Source organism: Microcaecilia unicolor, chromosome 5 (genome assembly GCF_901765095.1).
Source record: "Microcaecilia unicolor chromosome 5, aMicUni1.1, whole genome shotgun sequence".
NCBI lineage: Eukaryota > Metazoa > Chordata > Amphibia > Gymnophiona > Siphonopidae > Microcaecilia > Microcaecilia unicolor.
The window spans coordinates 142,091,441-142,112,696 of NC_044035.1; the positions used below are offsets into that span (position 1 = coordinate 142,091,441).

The 21,256-nt window shown below is 48.3% G+C and overlaps 1 protein-coding gene across 1 annotated transcript in view; it reads right to left on the reverse strand.

The window, feature by feature from the left end:
- Positions 1-21,256, reverse strand: part of CCSER2 (coiled-coil serine rich protein 2) — a 325,691-nt gene that overhangs the window by 140,862 nt on the left and 163,573 nt on the right. The window contains exon 5 of the mRNA XM_030203369.1: positions 8,892-9,090. Within this exon, the coding sequence (XP_030059229.1) occupies positions 8,892-9,090 (199 nt within the window). The remainder of the gene's footprint in view (positions 1-8,891; positions 9,091-21,256) is intronic.

A 21,256-nucleotide genomic window follows, 5' to 3' on the forward strand; every position in this document is an offset into this window, starting at 1 on the left:
AGCAGGCTCCTTAGTACTTGTCATCCTCGGATTAGCAGAGGAGACTTCAGCACTCACAGGATCTTCAATAGAGAGGGTCTGCAATACATTAGAAATAAGCGCTGGCAGCTCATCGCGGTGGAAAATCCTCACCACGAAAGGATCATCTGGATCCAATGGCAATCCTGCACCTTCTTCTGGCTCTCCAGACCACGAGGGCCTGCCAGAACCCTCAGACTCCTCATATCCCAAACCGGGGGGGGGGGGGGGGGGGGGGTGTGCGCCACTCTCTGAAGGTGAATCCACCCTTCTGTGCTTGTCCTGCGGCCATCTGTCAGGGGAAAACACACCTGACGTCAATTCAAAGCCAGGCTCCACTGGAGGGGACACAGGCAGCAGGGCCAATTGAGACCCCTGCGGGAGAGCTCTTTTTAACATAAATGCTTTATGCAGCAGCAAAACAAACTCAGGGGAGAATGGCTCACCCTGGTCTCCCGGTTCCAGTCCGGGGGTAATAGCTCTCATATTAGCCTCCATAAGAGGCTCCCCTCCAGGTTCAAACCCCTCCGCCTCAGCGGGGGTTGTGCCATGCTGTTCCAAAATGGCGCCCGCTGCCAGCTCCACGGAGCGAGAAGAAACCTCATTCGCCATGCTCGGGCCGGCTCTGACATCAGAAGGGCATGATTTACAGAGCCCTGCAGCTGATCTGCGCTTGCCACAACGGGAACAGCGCTTAACAACCTCCGCAGCCATTGCCGAAAACGACGGGAAATTCAAAATGGCGGATTCGCGACAAAATCGTCCCGAACGCAGGCCCTCCCCGGAGGAGCTACAAAATGCTCTTACCTCCCATGACCGAGTCCACAGAGCTCCGATCCGCTGCACAATCAGAAGAAAACCTCTTTTCTGGGATCGCAGCACTACAGCGCGACACTTTTTTTTTTTTTTTACGCTGTGAGGAAAGTTAGAAGCAACAGCGCAAGAGGCAAATTTTTTCCACTCCGGAGGATCAGTAGCGTGGGAAAGGCAGTGAAAGGGCGAACCTATGTGTCTGCATCCACAGCGTGGGCCCGGTAAGGCAGGGAAAGGGCGTATCTATGTGCCTTTAAAGTGGGCACCACCAGCCACAACACCCCTGCTACAACTGGCAACAGCACAGGAGCCACCCCAGGCAGATTTTCTGAAGGAGCTGAATAAGCTGCGTCCACTCTGCTGGGGAGATAGAGAATACTGAAGAGGCAAATGGAGCTAGCTGGCCATGAGGCACTATGGTTTTTCAGAGCTCTCTATCTCCCCTTGCTGGTTGATGGACACAACCCACTCGTAACGGATTCATCTGCTTGATGACAAGGAAGAGTAGTTTTATTATTATGGTCTCAGCAGTCACATTCATTATGATGATTTAAAACCAACAATCTAACCATATTGCTAATTAACATTTTACTATATAATTTCAACCTTAAGATGTCTTCCCGTTTCCCATAGAGTTATAATGCCCACCCTCATAGCATATGATAATGTAATATAAAATACAATTGATCCTGCGATATAATGCCCACACTCTTAGCATATGATACAAATGTGATAAAATATACATACTTGATCCTCATCTCTCTGTCATTTTATGAACACATTGTGGAAGTCTGCCTGGCACTGGCCCTTTCCAACTACTGTAGCAGCTGTCAAAGCCCATTCCAGCCCACCCTGATCTGCCTAGCATTTTCAGGATACAGACCATAGAAGTCTACCATTTTGCTCTTTTCCCTCCATATAAAGCAGGTATATCAACATTGAGTATTCCTACTATTAGGCGATGCCGTGCAAGCTGTTTAAATATTGTCTGTGTCTTATTCTCTAAAAGAGTACAAATGATAGCATTTAAATGTAAAGTAGGCCTTTCTGGGAGTTCTTGCCTCATGCAACCATTCTCAACTATGAATACCAGCATCCCCTCCCCTGCTCATGACATCACCCACTTCTGTACCTGATTCGATCCTGCCTATTGACAGAGAAAATTGGCTGTATTATTTTGTGTCTAACTGCAATTACTCTCAACATTTCCATCATGTACTTCATAGTGATCAGAAATACGCTTTCAAATTCTTGTTTGGCAAATTGCTCTCCACCTGCATGACAGTCAAGTCTCTAATCCAAACAGGGAGAATACACCTCTATAAAGTAATGTAAGTCTTTATTAATAATAAGAAAAAGCCATCATAGTTGTTAACAAGTAAAATCTATTACAGTAGACCTGTGTAATGCTGCGTAGCTTATGCTATTCTCAGGAAGAAAAAAAGTGTCAAACAGAGACCAAAAGACAGGGAAGGTAAAATTATGTATCATACCTGATAATTTTCTTTCCATTAATCATAGCTGATCAATCCATAGACTGGTGGGTTGTGTCCATCTACCAGCAGGTGGAGATAGAGAGCAATCCTTTTGCCTCCCTATATGTGGTCATGTGCTGCCGGAAACTCCTCAGTATGTCGATATCCAAGCTCCATCCGCAGGACTCAGCACTTAGAGAATTACACCCACGAAGGGACACTCTGCCCAGCTCACCACCGCCGAAACGGGGGAGGGGAATTAACCCAGCTCATCCCCACACAAGTGGGGGAGGGGAATCCGTCCAGCTCATCCCCGCGGAGCGGGGGAGGGACACCACACCCGCTGATGTGGGGGGATCTGGCTTATCCTGCAACCGCAACCGCGGGAGGAGCTGACTGACCCTAACACCGTCGAAGCGGGAGGGGTACAAAACTGCCCTACTGCTGCACGAAGCGGGAGGGAGCGCCGGCAGAATTTAAGTCTCAATCCAGCCCCGTAAAACGGAGGGGAGAGGAATGCAGCAGCTCACTGTAACACAAATTCGTCTCAACTCTTGAAGAATTCATTGAAAAACTTGAACACGAAGTCCTCCTGAACAGGAACTGAAGACTAAACTTGAACCTGAAATGCAACCAGAATATAAACAATACAGATATCTGGGAGGGGCTATGGATTGATCAGCTATGATTAATGGAAAGAAAATTATCAGGTATGATACATAATTTTACCTTCCATATCATCATGCTAATCAATCCATACACTGGTGGGATGTACCGAAGCAGTACTCACCCAGGGCGGGACATAGAAATCCCTGACCGCAACACTGAAGCTCCAAACCGGGCCTCCGCCCGAGCAGCCACAGTCAAGCGGTAATGCCTGGAGAAGGTATGGGCCGAAGCCCAAGTTGCCGCCTTGCAAATCTCTTCCAAGGAGACGGACCCGGCCTCTGCCATCGAGGCCGCCTGAGCTCTAGTGGAGTGTGCCTTCAGCTGGATAGGCAGCACCTTCCCCGCGGCCACATAAGCCGCTGCAATGGCTTCCTTGACCCATCTTGCCACTGTAGGCTTAGCAGCCTGCAGACCCTTACGAGGACCTGCAAACAGGACAAACAGATGATCCGATTTCCGGAAATCATTGGTCACTTCCAAGTATCTGATGATGACACGTCTCACATCCAGATATTTGAGAGCAGAGTATTCCTCTGGGTAGTCCTCCCTAGGAAAGGAAGGGAGACAGAGCTGCTGATTCACATGGAAGCGAGAAACAATCTTGGGCAGGAAGGAAGGCACTGTGCGAATAGTCACTCCTGCCTCAGTGAACTGCAGAAAAGGCTCTCTACATGAGAGCGCCTGGAGCTCGGAAACTCTTCTGGCTGAAGTGATAGCCACCAAAAAGACTGCTTTCAACGTCAGGTCTTTCAGAGATGCCCTCGACAAGGGTTCAAAAGGCGGCTTCTGCAATGCTCTTAGCACCAGGTTGAGATTCCACGCAGGCACCACTGAGTGCAAAGGAGGGCGCAGGTGATTAACTCCCTTGAGAAAGCGCACCACATCTGGCTGCGAAGCCAGGGAAACACCCTTCAGGCGGCCCCTGAAGCAAGTCAGAGCCGCTACCTGGACTTTAAGGGAACTGAGCGACAGGCCTTTCTCCAGACCTTCTTGCAGGAACGCCAACACTGAAGAAATTGGAGCAGTGAAGGGAGAAAGTGAGCCTGCTTCACACCATGCTGCAAAGATACGCCAAACCCTAGCGTAAGCAGTAGAAGTAGAGCGCTTCCTCGCTCTCAGCATAGTGGCGATGACCTTGTCTGAGAAGCCCTTCTTTCTCAGACGCTGCCGCTCAATAGCCAGGCCGTAAGACCAAAGGGGGAGGGATCCTCCATCACCACGGGACCCTGATGTAACAGGCCCTGCTCCACTGGCAGCCGCAGAGGATCGTCGACTGAGAGCCTGATCAAGTCCGCATACCAGGGACGTCTGGGCCAGTCAGGACCCACCAGGATTATCCGGCCGGGATGCTTTGCCACCCGGTCTAGCACCCTGCCCAACATGGGCCAGGGCGGGAACACATAGAGAAGCTCTTGTGTCGGCCACTGTTGGAGAAGAGCATCTACTCCCAGGGATCGAGGGTCCCGTCCTCTGCTGAAAAAGCGCGGCACTTGGCAATTGGCCGATGACGCCATCAGATCTAGGCTCGGCTAGCCCCAGCGCTTCGTGATGTCCAAGAACGCCTGAGCAGATAGCTGCCATTCTCCGGGCTCCAAGGTATGGCGACTGAGAAAGTCCGCCTTGACATTCATGACTCCGGCAATGTGGGCCGCTGACAGCTGTTCCAGGTTCGCTTCCGCCCACTGGCATAGATTCATGGCCTCCTTGGCTAGAGGGGCGCTCTTGGTACCTCCCTGGCGGTTGACATAGGCCACAGCCGTGGCATTGTCCGACAGGACCCGTACTGGCTTCAACGCCAGTACCGGGATGAACTCCAAAAGCGCCAACCGAATGGCTCTGAGTTCCAGGAGGTTGATAGACCACTTTGCCTCTGCAGGAGACCAGAGCCCCTGCGCTGTCCTTCCCAAGCAGTGGGCTCCCCAGCCCGACAAAGAGGCGTCCGTCGTGACAACAATCCACTCCGGGGTCACCAGAGGCATTCCTGCAGACAACTTGTCTGTCTGCATCCACCAGCTCAGCGCCTTGCGCACTGCTGGGTCCAAGGGAAGGCGCACAGCAGAGAGTGTTGTAGTGGTCTCATATGAGCCCTGGCCCAGGGCACTACTTCCATCGTGGCCGTCATAGAGCCCAACAGCTGCACATAGTCCCAAGCCCGAAGAGGAGAGGCTACTAGGAACTGGTCCACCTGAGCCTGAAGCTTGACAATCTGATTGTCTGGCAGGAACACTCTGCCCACTTGGGTGTCGAATCGAACTCCCAGATACTCCAGGGACTGAGTCGGGCGCAGCTGGCTCTTCTCCCAGTTGATGATCCACCCCAGGGAGCTCAAAAGAGCAACCACCCGGTCCACAGCTTTGCCGCACTCTGCATAAGAGGGGGCTCGGATCAACCAGTCGTCCAGATAAGGATGGACTTGTACTCCTTCCTTTCGCAGGAAGGCCGCGATGACCACCATTACTTTGGAGAAGGTCCGCGGAGCAGTAGCCAACCCGAAAGGGAGGGCTCTGAACTGGAAGTGTCGGCCCAGGACTGCAAAACGCAGAAAGCGTTGATGAGAAGGCCAGATGGGAATATGCAGGTACGCTTCCTTGATGTCCAAGGAAGCCAAGAACTCTCCTGCCTTCACTGCCGCTATAACAGAGCGGAAAGTCTCCATGCGAAAGTGCCGAACTTTCAAGGCCCGATTGACCCCTTTGAGGTCGAGGATAGGCCGGACAGAACCTCCTTTCTTTGGTACCACAAAGTAAATGGAGTAACGTCCCTTGCCAGTCTGATTTTCTGGCACCGGAACGACCGCACCCAGGCGGATCAGGTTGTCCAAGGTCTGCTGCACTGCCACAGCTTTGACCGGAGACTTGCAGGGAGAGAGTACAAACCCGTCTCTTAAGGGTCGGCAGAACTCTAACTTGTAGCCGTCTCTGATGACTTCCAGCACCCAAGCGTCTGAAGTTACTTTGGTCCACTCGCCCAGAAACGAGGACAGGCGTCCTCCAATCTGCACTGGGCCATGGACCAGGACCCCGTCATTGGGTACGAGACCCTGGGGGAGGACCGGAGGGCGTACCTCCGGGACGGCGGTCTCTGCGAAAGGAATGCTGCTTGGGGGAGAAGTTCCTTTTGAAGGAAGAGGGGGCAGAGGAACCCGACTTGCCTGGGCGGTACCGACGGGCTTCCTGAAACCGTCCTCTGGAGATACCGGGGCGAGCACTGGCCCGAGCCCTGACCTCTGCTAACCTCTTGCCCTTAGACGTGCCGAGATCGGTCATGATTTTATCCAGCTCGACCCCAAAGAGCAGCTTGCCTTTAAAAGGCAACTTAGCCAGGCGGGACTTAGAGGCGTGGTCCGCAGACCAATGTTTCAGCCAAAGCCAGCGCCGCGCAGAGACTCTCTGAGCCATGCCTTTAGCCGAGGCTTTCAAGACATCATACAGTAAGTCTGCCAAATAAGCCAAGCCCGATTCCAGGGCCAGCCAGTCAGCCCTCAAGGAAGGATCCGAGGGGGAAGCCCGCTGCACCATCGTTAGGCACGCCCTGGCCACATAGGAGCCGCAAACTGAGGCCTGCAAACTTAAGACAGCCGCCTCGAAGGACGACCTTAAAGCCGCTTCCAATCTTCTGTCTTGGGCGTCCTTTAGGGCCGTGCCACCTTCCACCGGCAACGCCGTCTTCTTAGTCACCGCAGTGATTAAAGAATCCACGGTAGGCCAAAGAAAGGCCTCACGTTCACTTTCAGGCAAGGGATAGAGGCGGGACATAGCCCTAGCCACTTTGAGGCTCGCTTCCGGGACATCCCATTGAGCCGAAATTAAGGTGTGCATGGCATCATGCACGTGGAAGGTTCTAGGCGGGCGCTTCGTCCCCAGCATAATGGCAGAGCCAACAGGGGCTGAGGGAGAGACGTCCTCAGGCGAGGAAATCTTCAAAATGCTCATGGCCTGCAGTAACAGGTTGGGCAAATCCTCTGAGCGAAAGATCCGCGCTGCAGAGGGGTCATCCGCTCCATCCAAGCGGGAATCCGTCTCCTCCAAGGAATCCCCAAAGGACCGTTGGGAGAACTCAGATACGCTGCCCTCATCTACATCAGAGGAAACAGCGTCCTCTAAGGTCTGGGAATCCACCCGAGGGCGTTTACTTCCGGGGGCCTCAACCCCGTTATCGGACAAGGGAGAAGGGGCAGCGTTTTGCATAAGGAAAGCCTGATGCAGCAGCAAAATAAACTCGGGGGAGAATCCCCCCAGACTGTGTATTTCAGCAGCCTGGGCCACAGCCCTAGACGCACCCTCAACCGGCGCTCGCAAGAGCGGGGGAGAAACATGCTGCGCATCCAAGATGGCGTCCGGCGCGACACTCCGCGAAGGAGCCGCGCAGGAAGAACGGCGCTTAACTTTAGCCGCTTTTTTGCCGTCGCCCAAATCAAGGGCGGCCATGGCATGAACGTCTCCCAGCTCAAGGGCGGCCCAAGAAGAAGCCGTCCGAGCAGAGTGACCGGCCAAGATGGCGGAGGCGAGCAGCGGGGGGGGGGTGGGCGTTTATGGCGGGGAAAAACCGCCGCGCCGGAGGAAGACCCGGGACACTGACCGGCCTCCAAACTGACACCCAACAAGGGTGAATCAGACTTTAAAACCCCCGCATCCCCGCTAGAAGCGCACAAGCGGTCTGGGGAGCGATTCTTCGCGCCCTCGCCCTCCGACGCCATAGGCCACGTGGAGATCAATCGAGGAACCCCCTGCCCGCTATAAAAAGGTAAAAATTACCTGCTTCTCGCTCCGAGCTGTAACGACCTGGTGTCCCAGTGAGCAGCTGCAATAAACGTTTAAATAAACGTCGAAATAAGCGCCCTTAAGGACGTCCAAATTTTTTTTTTTTTTTATTAACGGAGCCAGCGGGAGGGGGGAGAAAAGGAGGGACCTGGCGCCACCAGGTTTGCACTTGCTCAAGAAGAGCCCTCAACCCCAGGCACTCAACAAAACCTAAAAATTAGGCTTGGAGACCTAGCCAGAGCTGCTGCTGTGTGTGACCACCACCTGCTGAGATAGAGAACATACTGAGGAGTTTCCGGCAGCACATGACCACATATAGGGAGGCAAAAGGATTGCTCTCTATCTCCACCTGCTGGTAGATGGACACAACCCACCAGTCTATGGATTGATCAGCATGATGATATGGAAAGGGAGGTTTTATTACTCACAACAGCAGGAGCTGGTATCTGTAGCAAACATTAGTAATCTCACAAAACCTAACATCAATTACTTTGGTAGTTGTAAAAGAATTAGTCTGAACTCAGAGAAGAGGGAAAAGAGGAAGGAAAGTTTGTTCCTCATCAGGACATATCATATGAAGAACACAAAGCTGAGAGAAAGAAGAGAGAAATAAGCAAAAGAAAGAAAGAATGAAAGATTCTTAGCTGCAAAGATCAAGGCCCCACCTATAGTCACTTGGGGGGGGTGGGGAGGGAAAGCACACATATTCCCCCCTCCCCCCCCCCCCCCAGGGAATATGCCCTACCTACCAAAAGGATATATCTGCAGTCACTTATATACACCTTCCATCACAGAGCACCACCTCATAAATTACCCTATGAGGAATCCTGCACATACACAGGGCTCTGCCCATGTGTCTGGTCATTACCTCATGTTTTACCAACCATTATTCTTATATGTGCAGCTAACACTGGTTTGTACTGGTTTGCAGATAAAACCATTTTCAGGACTCTGGCTACAGTGAACAGGATGTGCTGAAGTCTGCAGTAACAGGCCCCCAGAACAAACACTCACAAAAGCATAAAGAAGCATTGTTGCATGGCAAATTCCATAACACCTGCCAAACAAATTCTGAGAACAGCTCAGTTTCACCGAAGAAACGTAAATTACCTTTAAATGCTACTAATATTAACATTTTTCGACTGTCATCACTAACCTGCTGCATCAAACGTTTCAGCTTCAGTAACTGTGTTTTCACTGCTGTGCAGTCTTGAACCATATGAAGAAGAGTCATTTCATCAAGCCTGACTGTGTTCTCATATAAACCCATTTGTGTATTTCTAGAAGCCTGGTACAAATTTGTCATTCCAGTGCCTTCAACAGGATCAGCAGGCAGCTCAAGATAAGCAGGATCCCTAAAATGAACAATTCCCTTGAAATTAATTGGGCTACATTCTCACAGTATACAGCACTTAAAGAATTAACCAATATAAGTTCAATTGCTTTCTAATATAACAGACAAAAATGAAATATACAATAAATTGACATTCTCACTCACTGACACTTTCACAGAAATGGCTTAAAAATTATCAAATCACTAAGTAAGAAATAACAGGTACGTCAATGAGCAGAAAACACCACAAATACAGTGGCCAATCTGGCCATATTCTTTCTTACCCACTTATCTACTGCATTATTTTCAATAGTGGACTTGGGAAACCTTGGAAGTGTGTAATAAATTCCGCATGATTTACATAATATAAAATACATAAGAATAAACCAAGTTATTTAACTGTAGCAAGTGTTCTTTGTGGAAAGCATCATAAAAGTGCTCACAGCATGGGAGACATCACCAATGGAGCCTGTGTGGGAAAGGTTCTCTGTCTTAGCAAATATTACAAACTTTTCAACTGCTTCACCACACATGCGCATCACTTCCTCCCTGCCACTGTTGAAAAGGACCATCTCAGCTTGAGTACAATACAACTCCTTAGGCAGGTGAGCATGTATGCAAGGACTTGCATCCTGATGCCCACAGAGAACATCTGCTACAGGTAAATATCTTGGTTTTCTCCAAGGGCAAGCAGGATGGCAAGTCCTTACAGCATGGGATTCCCTAGCTGCCTTCAACAGAAAACAGGGAAAGCAATAATAAAATGTTGCAACAGGCAGACACGTATATTTTTGATGGCAACTGATACAGCTGCACCGTTGGGCCCTCCTGGAACGTGCTGCCCGGCCGACTCAAGCTGCGATACCGGCCTGCTTGGCTTGTCTGGTTAACTCCCACTCTGTTCCCGTTAAGGATGTCTGCGAGTGAATGGGTCGTTGCACCGATAGCTCTGAGAGCAGGAGTGGACGGTCGAGAAGCAACTTCGTGCGAGATCATCCTGGTGTATCTGGTCGCCTGTTCAGTCAACTCCACGGATTCAACGTATTGCCTGCAGTCCTTTCTATCAACGTACCTATGGACCATTTTAGACTCTCCTCTCCTTCCCTATTTTCTTCTTCCCCGTTCCTTCTATTCTAATTAATTTTCTTGTATTTGTATTTATTTAATGCATTGTAAGCCACTTTGAGCCTGCACAATAGTGGGAAAAACGTGGGGTATAAATGTACAATAAATAAATAAATAAATAAATGTTCATAGATAGATAGAGAGAGAGAGAGATATGTAAGTTACTAGAGCCTTATTTATGAAGAGATTCACCCATGGCGGTGTACAGAAGGTAGTTTAACATAAAACTTACAATTTTGTTAACAGTATAAAAATAGTAAAATAACCATGAACATAAATACAATAAATGAGGTAAACTTGAAAACAGTAAACTGAAACCAAATAACAGAACTACTGTGAAACAGTATCAAAAAATATACACATTTAAGAGCACTGAAATTCAGATACCAGAGATAAAATAAAATGTTAGCATAATACTAATGATACACCTAATAAGCATGCATTAGAACATTCAACTAACATAGATATGATGCTAAAGATTTTCTACAATAGGCTTACCATATAACTGAGGGACTAAGAGGAGATATATGATGGGAACAAGATGCACAGTACAGAGTCAGTTGGGATAGTTTGATGGTTAGCTAAACTCAAGGCAAGTTCTTTGTATAGTTAAGCAAGATATACGGAACTGATCTAAGTTACAGTGTGTGTAGCAAGCTAGTCCAGGTGCAGAATGGGTGTATAGTCAGTCATCCTATCTAATTAAAGGCTTGGGAGAACCTGCTTCCTGAAGTAGAGGTAGTCTCGAGTTATATGTAGAACATCTGGGAGTAAATTCCAGAGCGTGGGGTATCACATCATACAATTTCTTTTGATGAGGGTACAGATAGTGATGACCCTTGAGAGGACCTTAGAGGTCTTAAAGGTGTTTAAAGGGCTACCTTATTCTTTAAGTACTCTAGCCCATTTTGTCTGAGGACCTTGAAAATCAAAGGTTTAAATTTAGCCCTGTAAGATACTGGTAAGCCAGTGTAGCTTTTGCAGGAAGGGTGTGATGTGGTCACGCCACTTGCAGCCTTCTATAAGTCATGCTGCAGCATTCTGAATTAGCTAATACAAACTCTTTCTGGTTTGGCCAGTCTACAGGGCATTACAGTAGTCTAGTCGTGACGTTATCATGGCATGGACCACTGCAGTCAGACTCGTCTTTTCAATATACAGAGATTCGTAGCTGCTGTAGATGAGAGAGAAATTTTTTGAAGGTTATTTGAATTTGTGGGATCAGAGTGAGTGATGAATCTAGCAGTATCCCAAGATTCCTGACCTGTGATTTTAGGTGGAACTCATATTTCCCAAAAGGTATTCTGAAGTGAGGTATTTGTCCAATTGTGTTTGGTACCCAAAGAATCTCTGTTTCATTTGGGTTCAGGCAAAGTTTGTTGTTGTTAACCCATTCCTTGAACTTGCTCTCTGTGTGCTGAAGCACTGCTAAAAACAGGACCTTCCAGATCAGGTACCTCAACTTACAGGTATCGTAGCTCAAAGGAAGCTTTCACAAGCTGGGTAAATACTATGTTGAGGTCCAACAATACTGCAAGAGGCATGATGGGGGCTTCAATAGAAGCAGGCTCTGCATAAACTGAACTAAAGGCTGTACAATGATGGACTTTCATTCTATATGACAGTGAAAAGAACCAATCACACCAAGGTGTATCCTAACAGAATTGTTTTTTTAAACCTGAATCCGACAAATGTAGAAGGCATTCAAGTAGTTTGGGTGGAATAGGAAAACAGATCTAAGACTTTTTTTCTTCGCACCAGGTAGCAAATCTGCTCCACTTAAAACTATTAAGACCTTCTAGTGGAGTTTCGCTGGGAACCAGTAACACCTGCAGCACACACTCAGGCAAGTTAAAATAAGCTACAGTTACCCTCTCAACATTTAAGCTGTAAAAGTGAGGGACTTGATGTGGTATGCAATGGAGTCCCTTGAGCTTGTATGATGAGTGAATGGAAATTCATGTTCTATGGGTCTTCTTATGGAAATTTCCAGAACAGGGGACCACATTTGCCCCACTGTCCCCAGTCCTGCGAGTTTCAGAGAGTTCTTGCTATAAGAGGTATTGAATGATACGGGTACAGAAAACCCTCTCTGCAATTTAGAAGGAAGGCATCCAAGAGTAGTTTGCCATGCCTCCCTTTTCTAAGACACAGCTGAGATACCTTTCTGTTCTAAGGAATAACAAGAAGATCTATTGAGAAAGACAGCCCCACTCTTGAAATATCCTTTTAGCCATCTCCTCATCCCACTTGTGTAGTTGTAGGGCACAACTCAGTTTGTTTATCAGGGAGCTCTCCTTCCCTGCCAGTAAGTGGCCCTAAGATTCATTCCATGAAAATTGTCTCCGATTCACATCCTAACAGTTTCTAGCACAGTAGGTATGAACCTGTACCTCCCTGCTTGTTGATACAATACACTGCAACTTGACTGTCTATTTTTATCAATCTAATTTTGTTGGCTAACTGATCTCTTAAAAACATTTAAAGAATTCCACATTGCACTCAATTAAAGGAAATTAATCTGGTGAAGACCCTCTTGGGGGAGCCATGAATCCTAACTGTAGATGTCACCTACATGGGCTCCTCATCCCACTCTGGATGCATCTATCTTGAGTGCTTGATACTGAAGAATACAGAAGGGGGTTCCTTTTGCCAGCCTGGATTGCACCGTTCACCAGGCCCGAGTCCTAGAGGGGTTCCATGATAGATATGACATCCTGCAATCTGTGAGTGGCCCGAGTCCACTACATGTGTCAAATCCATTGAGCTGCTGTTGAGACCAGGTGGCCAACATTTTCAATATATTCTATGCTGATGTCTGTGCTCCTTTTGATTTCTACCACCAAGTATACTAGATTAGTGATCCTATGCTGCAGTAGAAAGGCATTTGACTGAGTCATGTCTAGTAGAGTTCCAATGAATTCCAACGGTGGTGATGGGGCTCCATTAAGACCTGGGGTAGTTTATAAAAAATCCTTGTAATTCCAGCATCCAGATGGTTGTGAATACTGATCCTTCTTCTCAAGATGTTCTCTACACCAGCCAATTGCCCAAATAGGGAAACATATATACTCCCTGTCTGTGTAGATATGCCACTATGACCATAAGACATCTTGTGAATACTGAAGCAGCTGCAAAGGCTATCACGATACTGATAGAGGTGTTTCCCTATGATGATTTTGAGATACTTCTTGTGACTGGGATGTATCTCTGAATGTAAGCATCCTTAAGTCCAGAGAACATAACCAGTCTTCCTTTTGAATAAAAGTAATTAGGGTGCCCAGGGAAAACATCCTGACTTTTTCTCTTACTAGAAAATTGTTCAGCACCCTTAGGACTAGGATTGGACAGAATTCCTTCATCTTTTTTGTAATCAGGAGATACTTTGAGTAAAACTCCCCTGACAGAAAAGGCTTGACTGCATTTACATCTAAGAAGGAAAATAGTTCCTCTTTTGATCCCATTGCTATGAGATAAGGGGCCAGTAATTTGCAAAGAAACTGTAGCCTCCCCTATACTGGTTCACCACAGATGGCTATGTTCTCATAGAGAGAGTCAAAACCTCACTCTGATTTTGGCTGCAGCATTGGTTGGACCTTCTGGCCCCTATTATCTGGGTTGAGAGTAAGATCTATGTCTTGACTGGGAAGAGCAGGAGAGAAGGAACTTATGCCTCAGAGTAACAGGATCTCCTTTGTCCTCCACTTTGGTACCGCCAAGAAGAGGAGGCTTGGTCAGAGGTGAATGTTTCTCTGCACAACCAATATTGTGCTGAGCCAAGAAAAGTGCCATCCATTCATCACCACTCCTCATAAGCTGCTACTCAAAGGCTGCTATTAAGACAGATTTAGGGAATATAGGGGTGGGGAGTATCGGAAGCCAAGTCTTGGGTCTTTTGAGGCTCTAGCACCCTCTCTGATTCAGAGGAGGCTCATCAATCCTCACACTTCAAGGAAATTAGTGACCTTGGTGCCACACTCCAATAAAATGCAGTATCAATGCACTCAAACCTCTACCTGGTATTCAACATCAGGAGCCTTCAGTTTAGAAGTTGAGGACAAATCCTTCCTCTTCTTAAGGCAGGGCTCTGATGATGATTGGCCCCAATGGTCTCTATCAGTCCTCAATATCAAGGATGAATGTTGCACTCTCACTGACAAAGCATCTCCAGTGTCTGATGCAGCTTCAGGACCCATGGAGTCCAATGCTGAAGCCAACAGACTGTACTTCCATGCCAAAACCCCATCTGCTCTGCTTTTCTGGACCATAAAGACCTCCCTTGGACATCAAGAGGAATCACAGTCAGGCCCCAGGAATTAAAGGAACCAGCTTGTTCAAAACCAAAGAAAACTTGAAAAGGCTGACAAGTCTAGCGAAGACATTAATGGGAGAAAAAAAGTACAGCATGACAGTGACAGAAGCATGAGAAACTTACAAAACATTACTGAAAAAAAGGTCATCTTGAGGCAAGTTGCAGTGACAGACGTCTACTAGCTCTATGGACTGAGATGGTCCCATGTAACAAAGCAAGTGAGGAGTGGCAGGCAATGGTAATGAAGCAACTAAACTGGGAACTAAACAATCAGGATTTGACATCAAATCTAACAGATGGGGAATGTTTCATTATAGATCAATCTAAAATTTTAGATTATGGGCTATTCGTAAATATCTGCCAGTAGAATTATTTTGACTGGTGGTGCAGTCTTTGATTCTTATCAAATTGGATTATTGGAATTATTGGAAATTTTAAGAATGGGTTTGATCTTTTTTCCTTGTGACATCCTAGGCAAACTGTGTCCTATTGTCTTGCTGTAACCTGCTGTGAACTATTTGATATGGTATTAGTGGGCTATAAGTGGCACTCGACATAATAGCCCCAACAAAACAGCCTTCTAACAAAATAGCCCTTGACAAATCAGCCCCTGACAAAATGGCCCAGAACAAATTAGCCCGAGAGAAAATGGCGCAACCCACAAAATAACCCTTGACAAAATAGCCCCTAGACAGAACAGCCCCCTAGAAAAAAATAACATCACAAAAAAGATGACAAACTACAAGTGAAATCTTCACTGACAAAGGCTCCTACCAGTACTGCATTGTATAAAGCACATATAAACAAACAAAATTCTACAGCTACCAACTGGTAATCGTGATCTGTTCTGCTGTTTAAGGAAACTATTCTTCCATCAACAAGCTAATTGAAAAAAAAAAAAAAAACAACAACAACCCAATATTGTCATTATTTTCACATTATTACCAACCTTATCCTGTTTGGCAAGGTAAGATTATTAGAAAAAAATGTTTATTTTGGGGTTTGTTGGGATTCAATTATCATGATTGAGTTATAATACAATTGTTTTAAAATGTTTATCATTATAGTACTGTTTTTAATACGAATATATATTTTATAGTAGCCCACGTTGAAGACTGATAGTGGAATGGTAGGCAAATCAGATTAAACCAAGGCTTCTGGTTGGATAGGTTCAAAGATTGGGGTGTACCAGAGATGTGTATTTATTAGGGCACATTCAGTTTCTTTTAATGCTCCTTAAATGTAGTGCATGCCAAATCAACTTAACATGTGTTAACCTACAAATTAGCATCTACATTTTTTAAGCTGATCAATTGCCTTGATCTGTATAGCCAAAGCGATGTACGAACACAATGTGAAAACACAAACGACCCCAACAAATGTGAGGGAAATCAGTAGTGAGGAAATTGAGGAAAGAACCAAATTTTAATATTATGTAACATAGTAACATAGTAGATGACCGCAGAAAAAGACCTGCACGGGCCATCCAGTCTGCCCAACAAGATAACTCATATTTGCTGCTTTTTGTGTATACCCTACTTTGATTTGTACCTGTGCTCTTCAGGGCACAGACCGTATAAGTCTGCCCCGCACTATCCCCGCCTCCCAAACACCAGCCCCACCTCCCAACCACCGGCTCTGGCACAGGCACAGACCGTATAAGTCTGCCCAGCACTATCCTCACCTCCCCACCACCAGCCCTGCCTCCCAACCACCGGCTCTGGCACAGACCGTACAAGTCTGTCCAGCACTATCCCCGCCTCCCAACCACCAGTCCCGCTTCCCACCACCGGCTCTGGCACAGACCGTATAAGTCTGCCCAGCCCTATTCCCCGCCTCCCAACCACCAGCCCCGCCTCCCGATCTTGACTAAGCTCCTGAGGATCCATTCCTTCGGCACAGGATTCCTTTATGCTTATCCACGCATGTTTGAATTCCGTTACCGTTTTCATTTCCACCACTCCCGTGGGAGGGCATTCCAAGCATCCACTACTCTCTCCGTGAAAAAATACTTCCTGACATTTTTCTTGAGTCTGCCCCCCTTCAATCTCATTTCATGTCCTCTCGTTCTACCACCTTCCCATCTCCGGAAAAGGTTCGTTTGCGGATTAATACCTTTCAAATATTTGAACGTCTGTATCATATCACCCCTGTTTCTCCTTTCCTCCAGAGTATACATGTTTAGTTCAGCAAGTCTCTCCTCATACGTCTTGTAACGCAAATCCCATACCATTCTCGTAGCTTTTCTTTGCACCGCTTCAATTCTTTTTACATCCTTAACAAGATACGGCCTCCAAAACTGAACACAATACTCCAGGTGGGGCCTCACCAACGACTTATACAGGGGCATCAACATCCCCTTTCTTCTGCTGGTCACACCTCTCTCTATAAAGCCTAACAACCTTCTAGCTACGGCCACCGCCTTGTCACACTGTTTCGTCGCCTTCAAATCCTCAGATACTATCACCAATACTAATATTCAATACTATGTATTGAATATTACTGTATTAAACAAAGATGATATCATAAGAAGGGAAAATTAGGTTCTTACCTTGGTAATTTTCTTTCCTTTAGTCACAGCAGATGAATCCATTACGAATGGGCTGTGTCCACCTACCAGCAGGGGGAAATAGAGAACACTGAAAACCATAGTACCTCTAGGACGGCTAGCTCCATCTGCCTCTCAGTATTTTGAAGCTTCCAAAGCAGTGTTAAACTGCAAAGTAGCATAACATGAACCTTCCTCACAGCGAACGAACGCCCCAGAACAGGAGCAATAACACAAAGGAGGGACAAACTCAACCTCCTGTAGTAGAACAGAAATCCTGAATACTGTTTTCCAACTTCTCCCAATGAGGGAACATGTCTGCAGGAAAAACTTAACACCAAACAGAGTTAATCAGGGAGGGATCATGGATTCATCTGCTGTGACTAAAGGAAAGAAAATTACCAAGGTAAGAACCTAATTTTCCCTTCCTTGTCATCAGCAGCAGATGAATCCATTACGAATGGGATGTATCAAAGCAATCCCTAGATAGGGTGGGAACAAGCCACACCACACGCAAGCACTTGTGCTCCAAAAAGCGCGTCCCTCCTGGCAGCCACATCCAGCCTGTAATGACGGGCAAAAGAGAGCTTAGAAGCCCAAGTAGCTGCACTACATATCTCTTGAAGAAAGAGTGCTCCCGTCTCAGCCCAAGAGGAAGAAATCGCTCTTGTGGAATGTGCCTTAAAGGCGTCAGGCGGAAGCCAGCCAGATAGCAGATATGCTGAAAACATAGTTTCTTTGAGCCAACGGGCTATAGTGGCTTTAGACACTGGAGACCCTCTGCGAGGACCTGACAACAATACAAAAAGGTGATCAGAGGTCCTGAAAGTATTAAACATCTGCAGATACTGCAACAGAGCCCTGCGCACATCCAGAAGGTGCAACTGCCCAAAAGATTCCAGAAACTCCTCCCTAGTAAAGGAGGGCAGATAAATAGGCTGGTTTAGGTGAAACGCTGAAACCACCTTAGGCATGAAGGACGGCACAGTACGTACCGTTACTCCGGACTCTGAAAATTGCAGAAATGGGTCTCAACAGGACAGCGCCTGGAGCTCAGACATCCGTCTTGCTGATGTAATGGCCACCAAAAAGACTGTCTTTAGAGTCACATCCTTCTCCTAAGCTCGCCTCAGCGGCTCGAAGGGGGAACACTGAAGAGCCTTTAATACTAGCCCCAGGTTCCAAGCCGGACAAGGGGCCTGCATGGTAGGCCGGAGCCGAAGCACCCCTCTAAGAAACTGTGCAATGTCCGGATGTGCAGCCAGGGAGAGGCCAGCGACCTTTCCTCGAAAACATGCCAAGGCTGCCACTTGAACACACAGGGAATTATAGGCCAAGCCTTTTTGTATACCATCCTGCAAAAAGTCAAGTATCGGCGAGTCAGAAGCCCGCATGGGTGTGATCGCATTAGAAACACACCAAGCATCAAACTGGCGCCAGATCCGAGCATAGGCAACGGAAGTGGAATGCTTGCGGGCCTGCAAGAAAGTGGAGATGACCTTGTTAGAATAGCCCTTGTCTCTCAATAGCCATGCTGTAAGACCAAAGCGGCATGGATCCTCCATGATCACCGGACCCTGCGTCAACAGGTTCGGTACCAGAAGCAAAGGAAAGGGAGCCTCCACCAGCATCCGCAGGAGGTCCGCATACCACGGCCACCTGGACCAATCCGGGGCAATGAGCATCACCACTCCTTGATGCAGCCGAATTCGCAGGAGGAGTCACCCTATTAAGGGCCAAGGAGGGAACACATAGAGGAGGCCCGGGGGCCAGGGTTGAGCCAAGGCATCCAACCCCGCCGAGCGAGGATCTCTCCGTCTGCTGAAAAAGGACGGAACTTTGGCATTTGTGCTTGAGGCCATAAGATCCGCTATAGGCGTACCCCATTTGGCACAGATCTGAAGGGTCGATTTGACACCTGCTCAGAAAGTCGGCTTGCATGTTGCTCTGACCTGCTATGTGAGCTGCTGACAGAAGTTGCAGATGTAGCTTGGCCCAGTGGCATCTCTGAGCGGCCTCTGCGGCCAGTGTTTGACACTGAGTGCCGCCTTGTCGATTTATGTAGGCCACTGCTGTCGAGTTGTCCGACAGAACTCTGACAGCCAGTCCCTCCAGAGTCATGCAAAAGGTTAGAAGAGCCTGGAATATCTCTCTCAGTTCCAAGCGATTGATGGACCACCCCGTTTCCTCGGGTGTCCACAGACCCTGGGCATAGCTTCACTGGCAATGTGCGCCCCAGCCCTTCAGGCTGGCATCCGTTACCACCAGGCACCAATCGGGAAGCTCTAGCGGCAATCCTCGCCGCAGCATGCTGTCTGAGAGCCACCACTCCATACTGAGTCGGGCCGCAGGGAGCCACGTGAGTCTGTGTTGATAATCTTGGGTCATAGGAGATCATTATTGAAGCAGGGCAATCTGCAGAGGTCTCAGGTGCGCTTTCGCCCATGGCATCACTTCCAAGGTGGCAGTCATCGACGCCAACAGCTGGACAAAGTCCCAAGCTTGCGGGCGAGGCATCCTCAGGAGCAGACGGACCTGATTCAGAAGCTTGCACCAACTTTGGTCGGGTAGAAAGACAAACCCCGAGGCTGTGTCGAACCAGACCCCCAAATATTCTAGAGATTGAGAGGGGATCAGGTGACTTTTGGCTATATTGATGACCCAGCCCAGAGACTGCAATACTGAGATCACTCTGGCTGTTACGTGACGACTCTCTTCTGCAGAGTCCGCTCTGATGAGCCAGTCGTCTAGGTACGGGTGAACCCGGTTACCCTCTCGCCTGAGAAAAGCAGCTACTGCCACCATTACCTTGGAAAAGGTACGGGGAGCTGTGGCGAGGACAAAAGGCAAGGCCCGAAACTGGAAATGATTTCCCAACACCGCAAATTGGAGGAACCGTTGGTGCGGGGGCCATATAGGAATATGCAAGTAAGCTTCTTTTAGGTCCAGAGACGTGAAGAATTCTCCTGGCTGTACCGCCGCAATGACGGAGCGCACGGTTTCCATGTGAAAATGTCGCACTCTTTGTGACTCGTTGACTTTCTTTAAGTCGAGAATGGGCCGAAAAGACCCGCCTTTTCGCGGCCCCACAAAATAAATGGAGTAACTACCGCAGCCGTGTTCGGCGGGAGGCACAGGGATCACTGCTCCAAGGTGCAACAAGACTTGTAAGGTCTCCTCTACCACCGCCTATTTGACGGCAGTACCGCATCGGGACTCCACAAACACGACTCTCACCGGGGCACCGAATTCCAATCGGTAACCTTCTCTGATCAGGTCCAGGACCCACTGATCTGAGGTAATCTTGGTCCACTCCTCGAGAAATAGGGAAAGGCGTCCTCCTACAGCTGTAAAGGAGGAGTGGACCGGCGTCCCATCATTGTGGAGGACGGCCCTGAACTCCTGGCCTTGAGCCTGCCGCTGCGGAGCGTTTGTCCGAGCGAAAGGAGTTCCTCTGCTGAAAACGGGCACGTTGAGTAAACCCAGCAGAGCGCCCAGGCGATACCTTCTAGCTTCATGGAAGCAAGGTCTGGAGGAGGAGGGAACCACTTGACCCTTGGAAGCAGGCCGCGGCCCATCCTCAGGTAACCGCTGGGGTTTAGCATCCCCCAGGTCTTTAACAATCTTCTCCAACTCCTCTCCAAATAACAGAAGGCCCCGAAAGGGCAACTTCACCAGCCTTTGCTTAGAGGCCGGGTCAGCCGCCCAATGCCGTAGCCATAGAAGGCGGCCGGAAGACACCGCCACAGACATCTGTTTAGCCGAAGCTCTGACCAGATCATAAAGGGCGTCAGCTAAAAATGACAAGGCCGACTCCATGCGTGGTGCAACCTCAGCGAGGGACTCCGCACCATCCACGGGCTGTTCCACTGCCTGTTGTAACCAAGAGAGGCAGGCTCAAGCAGCATAAGAACTGCAAACAGACACCCTTAAGGCTAGGCCCGAAATCTCAAAGGACCGTTTTAGCGCTGATTCCAGCCGCCGGTCCTGAATGTCCTTCAGGGCGACCCCTCCCTCTACTGGGAGGGTGGTCTTTTTTGTCACCGCCGTGACGAAGGCATCCACTTTAGGCATCCCAAAACGGGCCAAGTGCTCCTCACTCAGAGGGTAAATATGCCCCATCGCCCTGGCCACTTTCAAGAGCCCCTCGGGGTCAGCCCATTGAGCAGAAATAAGCTCTTGGATGGAGTCATGCAAAGGAAA